Source organism: Gymnoscopelus microlampas (assembly GCF_963454915.1).
Source record: "Gymnoscopelus microlampas genome assembly, chromosome: 10".
NCBI lineage: Eukaryota > Metazoa > Chordata > Actinopteri > Myctophiformes > Myctophidae > Gymnoscopelus > Gymnoscopelus microlampas.
Genome location: NC_139947.1, coordinates 6,480,204 through 6,493,483, shown reverse-complemented (window position 1 = coordinate 6,493,483; position 13,280 = coordinate 6,480,204). Strand labels below are relative to the sequence as shown.

General features: G+C 41.7%; 1 protein-coding gene across 1 annotated transcript in view; it reads left to right on the top strand.

Annotated features, from left to right (window-relative positions):
- Positions 1–13,280, top strand: part of otud5a (OTU deubiquitinase 5a) — a 44,672-nt gene continuing 31,392 nt past the window's right edge. Inside the window, exon 1 of the mRNA XM_084070235.1 lies at positions 1–1,086. Coding sequence (XP_083926361.1) covers positions 337–1,086 — 750 coding nt within the window. The 5' untranslated portion in view covers positions 1–336. The remainder of the gene's footprint in view (positions 1,087–13,280) is intronic.

Here is a 13,280-nt window from a genome sequence, read left to right as displayed (position 1 = left end):
TTGATGTTTAGTGGCCAGGCTGGAGAGAGAGAGGAACGGGAAGAAGAAGAAGAGAGAGAAGAAGAAGAAGAAGAAGAAGCAGGAGACGGTTTGTTTTTGTTCAACATTAAACCGTCAAAACGCCAACAATCCTCACACTCGTCGCCATTTTCCGCCAGATAAGACGCTAACGTGGCGCATTCCTCCGCCGCGGCCGCTCGGGGAGGCGATCAAACCGACGTTATTGGATCCGCGAAGAGGGGAGGGAACCGCCGTCACCCCTCTGACCCCCCTCCCTCCTCCCCCCCCCCCACCACCTCCTCATAAACACACAACAACCATCATCACATCAACATCATGACGATCCTCCCCAAGAAGAAGCCCCCCAGCTCGGGGGGCGTCGGCGGCGGGGGGGTCTCGGATCACGCCGACGAGAGGAGCGGAGCGGACCCCCACAACAGCCGCGATCAGCACCTCGGTCGGCCCGGCGCCCGGCCGAGGGCTTCCCCTCCGCCCTGGTCCTCGTACCAGCAGCACCAGCTGCAGCCCGCGCTGCCGCCGCTGTCCGCCAGGGACGACAGGCGGAGCATCGAGGCCAGCTCCCGGCCCGGGCAGGCCTCCCCTCCGCCCGTAGGAGGAGGCGGAGGATCGTCGGCTCTCTCCCCCGCCGGCAGCGGGGACGGGAGCATGATCAGAGACAGTAGCGGCGGCATGATGATGATGGTCGGCTCCGGCGGGCCGGGCCCGTCCGCCGGCGGCGGCGGTGGTGGGGTGGGATCGTGCGGGGATCGACTCGATCGCGGCGGGGGCATCGGCGGTGGCTGCTGCTCGGGGCCCGGGCTGAGCAAGAGGCGGCGGCAGGCTGGCGGCGGTGACCGCGGAATAGGAGGCACCTGTTCCGGTCAGGGTTCCAGCGGGGGGGTGGCGCTGATGGCCGGAGGAGGGCAGCCCGGCGGGGTGACCGGGGGGCCTGGGGGCGGGGGAGGTGGGGGCGGTGTGGGGGGGCCCGGGCAGGACGCCGAGGAGGGAGCCGGCGGAAACAACAGCGAGGATGAGTACGAGAACGCGGCCAGGCTGCAGTCGCAGGACCCCGCCACAGTGGAACAGGTTAGCTGTGATGATAATATGTAATATATACTTAAAAAGTACCCAAGTAAAAGTACTTGCTATGCTAGAAATGTCCCACTTCAAGTTTTCAAAATGAATACAAATCTTTTGAAAATAGCAGATCTACAAGCTCATAGTGAGCTTGTAGATCTGCTATTTTCAAATAGCTGGACTATATATATATATATATATATATATATATGTCTATATAGGGCTGAAGTGGTTAATGCATGTTTTGAAATAATAATGACATCTACAAAGTAACTCAAGTTTTCATATAATTGTAGTGGAGTAAAAGTACAATATTTAGTGGAGTAGAAGTAAAAGTACTGACAACTGGAAATACTCGAGTAAAGTAAAAAAAAACTTCGAAATTGTACCTAAATACAGTACTTGAGTAAATGTACTTAGTTACTTAACACCACTGATACCAGGTACTACCACTCACAAACACTCTTGCATATTGTGTATGTACAATGTTATGGTTATGGTATAATCTGTTCTGGTATAATAGTATATGGTATAGTCTGGTATTCCCCATGTGTTGCTATCTGATTACCCTTTTACTTTCTATATTACAGCATTTTTTGGTACAGCCTTTTCTGCCATATGTCCTATGTTTCATAACTGCTGTAATGCCATAATTCTATCTATCTATCTATCTATCTATCTATCTATCTATCTATCTATCTATCTATCTATCTATCTATCTATCTATCTATCTATCTATCTATCTTAGTATCTATACATCTATACAAAAATAATGTCCTCCTCTAGTTCTATGTAGTTTGTCCTGTCTAAGCTCCCCAGTTACCCTTGTAACCTCCTTAACTTTGAAGTTAGTAGTTATCAACCACGGTCCAACTGACTGACTGCTGCTGCTCTTAAAAGTTCCCATGAATTGTTTCCATGTTCGGGAAAAAAAAAAGCCTTTTCATGTCGTTCGCCCACACACAACGTGGAACAACTTACAAAAGCCTCTTCAGTTAGTAGAGAGATGCCACTTTAAGGGAGTTCAAGGTCCTGATGGCAGACGTTTCTCAGGAAGGAGGTGTAGATGGATGTTTCCCATAGGCTGCCGTGTTATTTTTAGGTGTCACAGAAGATGTTACTTATAACCCACTCCGACTGGGAAACGCATGGCATTTTAAGATTTCTTTGGCTATTCAAGAATAGCAGGTATACAAGCTTGTAGATCTGCTATTTTTTTGAAAAATCTTGAAATTTAAGCGAACATTTGTTCCCTGGAACGAAATATTTTGAGAAGGGGGTCGGTGGTCCGCGGCCAAATACATATTTTGGGGGGTCCTTGACATGAAAAAGTTTAAGAACCACTGATATAGCAATAAGTTTAAGAAGACATTTGTAGAATCAGGTCTTAATGGGTTAACCCATTAAGACCTGGAACGCATCTGTCACTTTAGATTTCTTTGGCTATTCAAAAATAGCAGATATACAAGCTCATAGCCGCGCTATGAACTTGCAGATCTGCTGTTTTTTATTTTTTTATTTATTTATTTTCAAAAAACGGTTAGGATTTACAAATCATTTTTAAGAATTGCCTCAGGTCTTAAAGGGTTAATGCATGTTATTGTGATGTGTGTCAAACTGTCAGTGTGACCCAGTTTAGAATGCTGTTCTGCTACCTGTTCTTTGGCAAGGTGTCACTTGAAAAACACATTGTGTGTCTCAATGGGCATTTAACATCTTAAGTAAAGTTTACATACATAATCTACGCTATATAATACAACCGTGGCCGTCGGTCAGAAACCTCATATCTTTTGTAAGCCGATGCCCTGCTTCATCATAAAAGAGTGTGCGTACAAAAGTAGTGAAAATAAGCGGATAGCTTGTAGATCGGCTACTTTCACAATTTCACAATCGGCATCACAATCATGTTAACAAATGAATCCATATTTTATACGTTGGCTATTAAAAAATAGCAGATATACAAGCTTGCAGTGCGTCACTTCGTTCCGCGCTGCGAGCTTGTACATCTGATATTTTCGAACATTTTTCTCCCCTCTGGGGATCCCTGGCCACAAAACATTTTCAGGTGGGGGTCCGCGGCCAAATAAATATCAATTTGGGTGTCCTTGACATGGTATGCTACTATGGTACAGTATGGTATTTGATATGGTATAATACAGGGGTCTTCAACAGGGGGTCCGGGACCCCTAGGGGGTCCTCAGAGTTACTACAGGGGGTCCGCCAAATCTTTGTGTTATGTTTTTTTTTGCCTTAACCACTTGAACCCTAGCATCCCTTTTCTGAGGAGAACTTGAGCCAAAAATAGCAGATCTACAAGCTCACAACGCCTCGCGCTGCGAGGCGTTGTGAGCTTGTAGATCTGCTATTTTTGGCAAAGAGGCGTAGAGGGAAAAAAAGCAGACCAAGAGAACAAAAAACGTTTAATCTGAAACACAATTTTATACAATATAGAGGAGGGGGTCCCTGCTTCATCTCTCTCTCAGCTAGGGGGTCCTTGGCCTGAAAACGTTGAAGACCCCTGGTATAATATAATAACATAACGATCATATTTCAACTGGGGACCCCCACCCTGATACGCACTTGGAATGTAGGAGTTGAGGCATTACATTTAGTTTGACTCGGTTTCCACAGATAAAAAGTGAGAACATTGCCGATCCGCACCGCGTTGGCAGACAGACAAGTTGTCGCATTTCAGTGACATCACTGTCTTTACGAGCTCCGAGCGCCGACCAGTGGTGTACCCACACTGTAGAGGCAGGACAGGCGGTCGCCTGCCCAACTAAGATCTCGTCTCCCCTAAAAAAAAAAAAAAATATCCCGAAAATGTGTCATTGTGTGCTTAATGTCCTCAAAGTCACGCACCCAACAAGCTTTGAACTGAGCAGATTGGACCTTCTGTTCCAGAGATAATGACCAAAACATATTGAAAACGTCCACTTTCGCCAGTTTTCTGGGTATTGAAAACCTCAAGGGATGCGTCCGTGACGTATATACCATGCGACCATTTAAACTCTAGATCTCCGACGCTAGCGGTTTTGACATACTGATGGAGTATATTATAGTATATTGTGGGTAGTATATCGAGATGACAGATATGGGACATTAAAAAGGACAAATCAAACAAATGGGACACTTTATTAGAACACCAAAAAAGTCGCTACAGCCTCAGTCGTTAACCAATGAAATGACGGTATTTTACAATGCCACTCATAAAGATTGCATTGAGAGCTGCAGTTCATCTTTCTAACGGACCCCGAGTAGCAGCGCTGTCTCAAAAGTGGGCGTGAATTTGTAGGCCGTCCGTTTCCGTCCGTATGTCTCTATGTACAGTATATAGCAACATACTTTTATTTGTAATTTTTGAATAAATATTTGAAGTTTTTCAGAAAACTTTAGGTTAGGATTTAGAAGGCGTTTTTAGAATCGGCCTCAGGTCTACATTTGGCCAATGTTTGACCAGCCTTTATATTATAGTTTGTTGATTAAATTGTCACTTCACTGTCATCTGGGGACCCTCCCCAAAATCATGTCCCACAGGTTGAGAACCACTGCTCTATGGTAATACAGTATGGCATTATGTTATGCTCTTTGGTATTGGTTCTCAATGTGGGGTCCGGGGACCCCCAGGGGTCCTTGGGGGGGTACCAGGGGGTCCCCAGCAAAATATGTTAAGACAGTATCACAATCATTTTAACAACATTATCCATGTATACGTTGGATATTCAAAAATAGCAGATATACAAGCTCACAGTGCGTCACTTCGTGCCGCACTGCAAGCTTGTAGATCTGCTATTTTTGATAAACATTTAAAAAAAATCTCATGTTTGGATTTTTTGGGAATATATATATATTTTTTTACATACATCTTCTCTCCTCGGGCACAATTTCTTTTCAGGTGGGGGTCCGTGGCTAAATATATATCAATTTGGGGGTCGTTAACATGAAAAATGTTTGAAAACCACTGCCATAGTGGAGCATAGATCCCCAAATCCCCCCCTACAGTTTTTCTTTCTCTTTACGTTTTATATGTCGGCCTAGTGATAGATGACTGGCGTCCTAGACTGGGCACAGTTCCTTTCTGGCGGAGATATGCCCCCTACCGATGAACCTCTGAGTCTGTATGGTCGTTGTTAGATTACATTTAGTACAGAAGTCTGTCTAATATACTGTACAGACAGGGAGATGACAGTGAAGAGAGTGAAAGCTTTCATCTGAATAGCCATTCTTTATGACTATTTTATTTCTTTTTGGGTCACGGAATGAAAAGGTTTACTTTTCATTCCGTGACCCACCTGTGGAGGTACTTTTTTTTTTTCGCCCAGAAGTTCGAACCCATCAAATATGCCGTAAAATAACCAATAAATATGCATTACCATGTAAAGAAAAGGGAAACGATTAACATTTCACTATGCACAGTATATATTGGTCATCAATAGACAACAACAAGGCAGTTCAAGATCATACACATGTTATAAGATTTACTATCACATTTTTGTTTCAATATCAGATGCGTAACCCTACTTGCAACATTCAAAATAAAGCGCTGTCTACCACCCGTATATTTAGTCACAAATATTGCAAGGGATTGTATTTAACCCATTGAGACCTGTAGCCGATTCTACATGTCTCCTAAATCTCAACAGTATTGTGAAAAACGTATGTTTCTATATCAGTGGTGCTCAATCTTTTTCATGTCAAGGACCCCTGAAATGATATGTATTTGGCCGCGGACCCCATCAAATAATTTTGTTCCAGGGACCCCCCAGAAGCAACGATTTGAGTTAAAAATGTTCACTTTAAAAATATATATATTCAAAGATTTGCACACATTTTCACGATTTTTCAAAAATAGCAGATCTACAAGCACCGAGTGCCGCACTACGAGCTTGTATATCTGCTATTTTTGAATAGCCCAAAGTGTAAAATAATGCTTTTTAGCTCAAATATAAAAATGACACAGTTCCAGGTCTTAATGGGTTAAACTGTCAAGGAAACAGTGGATGCTTTTCTTCTTTTGTTAAGAATTGGATTTATGTATCTATCTATATTTATCTACTGTGTACTGTATATACATTACATACATATCATATTGTTGCTGTCGGGTGGAAACTTCATTATGTCCAAAGCTGTTAACTTTTCACGATTCAAATGAAGAAATAGCAAAAATAGCAGATCTACAAGCTCAAAACACGCCACAAGTAGAGAGAATTAATTTACAAAAAAAACAACATAAAAATGTGGAGATGTGAGATTTCTGCCCGGCGACAACGAATACGATCCCCTCACATGAGAACAATGGGATTTGGGTTCAGAATCGGCAACTCTTCCCTTTTTTGAGGTGGCGATACAATTTTAATATGTTCTCTGTTGTGCAGCCAGGCTGGGACAGCTGGGAGGTATTAACAGGGATATATGTGACACAAAATACTGGTTCTCAGCCTAGACTTGGTCGAAGTGTCCCTGAGCAAAGACACTTAACTCTGAACTGCTCCCTCGGTGGCCGGATTAATGGCATCCACTTTTCCTAAATTAGCCCAGGTATCATTTTAGATTTCTTTGGCAATTCAAAAATAGCAGATGTACAAGCTCGTAGCGAGGCACTCGAGTGCCGCGCTATGAGCTTGTAGATCTGCTATTTTTTGAAAAATCGTGAAAATGTGTGCAAATCTTTGAATATATATTCTTTAAAGCCAACATTTGTAACTTGAATCTTTGCTTCTGAGGGATTCTACAAATGTCTTCTAAATCCTAACAGTGTTTTGAAGAAAAAAAAAAAGTATGTTGCTTGCTATAATATCAGTGGTTCACAAACGTTTTCATGTCAAGGACTCCCAAAATGATATTTATTTGGCCACGGACCCCCATCTCAAAATATGTTGTTCCAGGGACTCCCAGAAGCAAAGATTTGAGTTACAAATATCTCTTTGAATATATATATATATAAGCGAACATTTGTAACTCAAATCTTTGCTTCGTTCTGGGGGGTCCCTGAAACAAAATAATTTGAGATGGGGGTCCGTGGCCATGGCAAGGGGTCCTTGCCATGAACACGTTTTGAGAACCACTGATATAGAAACATACATACATTATTATGTTATTATCATATCAACATGCTGATCGCAGTGTTGATTTTGACAGCACATTTTGATTTAGTTTTAGTCACAGTCTTTTGAATAAAGTTCCATTTAGTTTAGTCACATTTTAGTCATCTGAAAGTTTTAGTTGACTAAATATCATAAGATTATAAATGACTAAATCTACAGTTGATTTAGTCGACTAAAATGTATGTTGGCGGGCCTTGATGGAGTCGTAATACTTATACTTAGCCGTGTGCTGAAAAAAAGCCGATCTACAAGCTCACAACGCATCGCAGACGTGTTTCGTGAGCCTATTGTTTTCAGAGACACCCATACACGCAGCCAAGCTTAAAATCATGTGTCTTAGTTCTACTGGATCTCTTGTCCACTAGTCCTCATAACACATGACTCTAGTTTTTATTTGTTGAAATTGTCAGTATATTTAGTCATAGTTTTTGTCATCACAGCGTAGTTTGCATTTAGTTCTTATTTAGTTTTCATCAGTGAAAAAAAACGTAGATGTACTGTTTTAGTCAACAAAATTAACTGGCTGATCGTTGAAAATACAAAGGGATTGTAGTCCACTGCCCTCCCCCCTCTCTCTCTCTCACACACACACACACACACACACACACACACACACACACACACACACACACACACACACACACACACACACACACACACACACACACACACACACACACACACACACACACACACACACACACACACACACACCTGGTCACTGTTACAAACCCAGTCAGATCTAGAATAACTGTCTACAAACAAAGCCGGTATGTACACCTGTCTACAAACAAAGTGTGTGTGTGTGTGTGTGTGTGTGTGTGTGTGTGTCCAACAGTATGGATGCATGTAGAAGAGTCTCCTCTATTCACATGTCCTACAACAAAGACAAAACAGCCATTGTTGATTTAGTCGACTAAAACTATTACGAAACATGTTTCGTGAACGACCCTTTTTCAACGAAGAAAACTAAATAAAAACCAAGCAATGATGACTAAAACTATTACTGAATATACTGACAATTTTGTCAACAAATGTAAAAACTAGACTAAAATGTTAGGGCGGGGACTGGTGGAGAAGCGATCCAGTAGACCTCAAACAAGTCATCATGCGTACGGGTGTCACAGACCGAAAATAGCGGATCTTACAAGCTCACAACGCGTCGCACTGCGATAGGCTCTATTCACAGCAGCCATATTGTGAAGACATTCACAGGTGTTACCAATGATACTAATGAAGGCTCTGTTCCATTCTGGTCAAACAAAGTCAGGGTGCTGATATTGTGCATGTTGGCTCACTGGAAACCTTCCAAATGGCCCCTTACAGGTGTGTAACGGGTCCATTTGGTTCCATTTGTACACTCTCAGAGCTATGGGGGTCGTGGAAACCACTGCGCTACACTAAATGGAACAGAGCCTTCATTAGTGTCATTGGTAACACCTGGGAAGGAAGTGATAATATGGCTGCTGTGAATAGAGCCTATCGTACATTTCGATGGCATCACAGCCTGCCAAAAATAAGTTTTAGTCGACTAAATCAACTGTACATTTAGTCGACTAAAATCTTATATTTAGTCTACTAAAGCTGCACTAAAAGTAAAACATTTCAGACGACTTAAATATGACAAACTAAACAGAATTTTATTCAAAAGACTATGACTCAAACTGAATCAAAATGTGCTAGTCAAAATTAACACCACAATAGACTATGCACAGCAGCCATATTGGGAATGAATTGGGCCCCTTCCTTACTTCCTTCGCAGGTGTTACCAATGATACTAATTAAGGCTCTGTTCCATTCAGTGTGGCATAGTGGGTGTCTTATTTTCAAGGACCCCCATAACTCTGAGAGTGTACAAATGGAACCAAATGGACCCTTACGGGTCCATTTGGTTCCATTTGTACACTCTCAGAGTTACACACCCACCATAAGGGGCCATTTGGGAACCAAAATGGAGTGTTTCTAGTGAGCCAACATGCACGATATCAGCACCCTGACCAGAATGGAACAGAGCCTTCATTAGTTTCATTGGTAACACCTGTGAAGGAAGTAAGAAGAGGCCAAATTTCTTTCCAATATGGCTGCTGTGCATAGAGCCTATCAGCACTGTCTGTCTGTCTGTCCTATAGAGACAAACACTACTATAATGTATGTCCTAAAAGGACCATAGGACACAGGACAGACCTTGATTGCTCCCAGAAAGGAAATTCAGTCACCATGGCAATTACAGCAGTCATAAAAACCACAAAAGCAGATCATAAAAAAACACGGCAGATAAGAATAATAGGCAGCCAGATATAAAAAAAGATATGAAGATAAAAGATAAGGAGGGCCCAAAAAAAGAAGGCCAAGAGTATAAAAATAGAAAAAAAGTCGTAGCCGCGTGGGCAAGAGTCCCATATTGGTCTTAATCCCTGGATCGGGCAGAACACCTGCTAATGGAGCGACCGTTGGCATCATTGTGTTGCTTCTGTCGTGCAGTGTTTATCTTATCTTATCTTTTGTTCATCTTAAAGGAGTAGTTCACCCAAAACATTTTTTTATTTTCTCTCAATTACACACCCCATGAAGCATTGAATTCATGGATATTTCTTAGTTTTTGTCGCATTCCTAAGCCAATAATTTGATGAGAAGAGTCTCCTACCGGATGTATTAGCATCTTTTCGTCGGTAATCAAATTATTGGCTGAGGAATGCGACAAAAACTGAAAATATCCATGAATTCAATGCTTCATGGGGTGTGTAATTGATAGAAAACAAGTCATGTTTGGGTGAACTACTCCTTTAATATTGAATTGACAATCTTCAAGGGTACAGGCAGTACAATAAACACGGTAAATGGATGACACAAAAAAAAGTCAGTGGCTCGTTTCCATTGTGGTCCATTAAACATTTAAAGGACGACTTCACCACTTTTCAACATATCTTCATATAATAGGTTCTCACTAATGCTCATGATAAAATGATACAACTTTTCCTACTTGGTCTGTGTCTCATAGGAGGGCTGTGGACAGTCCAGAAACCCGTCTACCAGTGACATCATCGTTAGGCAGGATTTTTCCCCCCAAAAAGATTTAAAAAAAATTATTCCGATTTTTATTAAGGCGAGAACAATGGGATCTATAATTGCATTGCAACTTTCCAGGAATACAAAGCCTGCTGTTTCTATTAGCTTGGATTCCCCATCGATGATATCACTGGTAGACGGGTTTCTGAACTGTCTACAGCCCTCCTCTGAGACACAGACTGATTAGATTTTTTTTATACCATTTTATCATGAGCATTAGTGAGGACCTATTATATGAAGATATGTTGAAAAGTGGTGAAGTCGTCCTTTAAACAACAAGTGCAGAAAACGACAACACAAACTATCAAAATATACAGTTTAACCCATTAAGACCTGGAACGCATCTGTGTCACTTAAGATTTCTTCGGCTATTCAAAAATAGCAGATATACAAGCTCATAGCGCGGCACCGAGTGCCGCGCTATGAACTTGTAGATCTGCTATTTTTGAAAAATCTAGATTTTTTTCCCTTTTTTTTTTTTCAAAAAACTGTTAGGATTTAGAAAACATTTTAAGAATCGTTCCAGGTCTTAATGGGTTAAATTCATCATAATAACAAAAGGAGGTGGGAGGGGCCTGGGTGTACGACACACGTGGAGGATGTTAGTCACTCGCATGGGAGTGACTCTGGGGAAAGGCCACCGGAAAGGAACACATTTAGCTACGTCCAGCTTAAATTATGGCAGAGCCGTTCTTTTTTAGGTCAGCTTTAAAACTTGGAACGGGGAATTGAAAAACTTCCAGGGCTGTTGGTGGAGAATTCAGCCGCATATACGGTCATACGGTGGTGTCATGCGAAAATAGCCAATCTGTAAGCATTGCGAGCTTGTAAATGTAGATCACCTATTTTTTTGTAAACAAACCGGAAAATCTTTTGAACATTTTCTCCCTATACAGTAATAGCTTAATGACATGCCTAAAATAGGGCTCATGCCCAAAGTGCTTAACCCATTAAGACCGGTAACACAGCATTTTAAGATTTCTTTGGCTATTCAAAAATAGCAGATATACAAGCTCATAGCGCAGCACTCGGTGCCGCACTATGGGCTTGTATATCTGCTATTTTTTTTAAATCGTGAAAATGTGTGCAAATATTAGATTTTTATTTTTTTTAAAGCGAACATTTGTAACTCAAATCTTTGCTTCTGGCGGGTCCCTGGAACAACATATTTTGAGATGGGGGTCCGTGGCCGAATACATATAATTTTGGGGGTCCTTGACATGAAAAGGTTTGAGAACCACTGATTATAGCAACATGTTTTTTCAAAAAAAACTGTTAGGATAAGACTTTTAGTAAAATCCCCAGATTTAAAGATTTGAGTTACAAATGTTCGCTTTAAAAAAATATATATTCAAAGGTTTGCACACATTTTCAGGATTTTTCAAAAATAGCAGATCTACAAGCTCATAGCGTGACACCCGGTGCCTCGCCATGAGCTTGTAGATCTGCTATTTTTACAATAGCCAAAGAAATCAAAAAATGACACAGATGCGTTCCCGGTCTTAATGGGTTAAAGGGGCATTAAACCGTAGGCTTATTTTGCGTAGTTTTTTCCCCCAGTTCGTTAAAAACTACAGCCGACATGGCAGGCAAGTAAGCAATGCAGCCGCAGCTAATACAATGTAATAATGTGTGTGTTAGGTTTAGGTATGTTCAGAGTCATCATGGGTGTGCCAATGTGTAAGCATAGAGTCCAACAGTATAGGCTCTATTCACAGCAGCCATAGTATGAAGACATTCACAGGTGTTACCAATGATACTAATGAAGGCTCTGTTCCATTCTAGTCAAACAGAGTAGGGTGCAGATATTGTGCATGTTAGCTCACTGGAAACACTCCCAAATGGCCCTTTACGGGTGTGTAACTCTTACGGGTCCATTTGGTTCCATTTGTACACTCTCAGAGTTATGGGGGTCGTGGAAACCACTGTGCTACACTAAATGGAACAGAGCCTTCATTAGTATCATTGGTAACACCTGTGAATGTCTTCATAATATGGCTGCTGTGAATAGAGCCTATTGCCAATGCATACATTGACACACCTAAATCTAACACACCTTTTCATTTGATTAGCTGAAGCTGTGATGCTTTTTGATTGAATACTATTCAATACACCACCAACAGCATAAATTATCAACATATTAAAGGGATAGTTCGCCCAAAAGAAATCATTTTTTTCTATCGATTACTCACCCCACGGAGACTTGAATTCATGGATATTTCTTAGTTTTTGTCGCATTTCGAAGCCAATAATTTCATGACCAGCGGACCGGTAGGCAGCGGGTCCGTTAGGAGACGCAAAGGAGACTCTTTGCGTCTCTTATCGGAACTGATCATCAAATGATTGGCCTAGGAATGCGACAAAAACAAAACAATATCCATGAATTCAAGTCTCCATGGGGTGAGTAAGCATAGAAAAAAAGTCATTTTGGGGGTGAACTATCCCTTTAATGCATGTCATCAACAAATACAAATAGCTTTTTACAGAGGAGAAAAAGGAAAAATGGAGGCAGTGTCTGACCCCTCGTTTCAATGGGATTTAATATCTATCTCCGCTTGTAATTGTTTTGACAGATGCTTTTTCAGGCCCAGTTTTGAAAGAAACCAGTGATTCACATCCGTTAATGGATGATGTCACGGCCATTCCACTTTATGGTGGCAGAGTAATTCATGTTTATGCTACATTTTGGGGGGGTACCAGATTTTTGGTGCTGTGGGTGTCAAGTAGAGGGCACTGTCCCTCTGCTCTGAGTATCTTAGATACCAATCCTATTGATATTTGCTTAACCCATTGAGACCTGAAGCCGATTCCACATGTCTCCTAAAGCCCAAAAATATCACATCTACAAGCTCGTAGCGCGGCACTCGGTGCCGCGCTATGAGCTTGTATATCTGATATTTTTTGAATAGCCCAAAGTGTAAAATAATGCTTTTTTAGCTCAAATCTAAAAATGAGACAGTTCCAGGTGTTAATGGGTTAACCTCGTCTTCTACCCTGAGCCATCCCAAACTAAGTGTATTATTTGGAATTAGG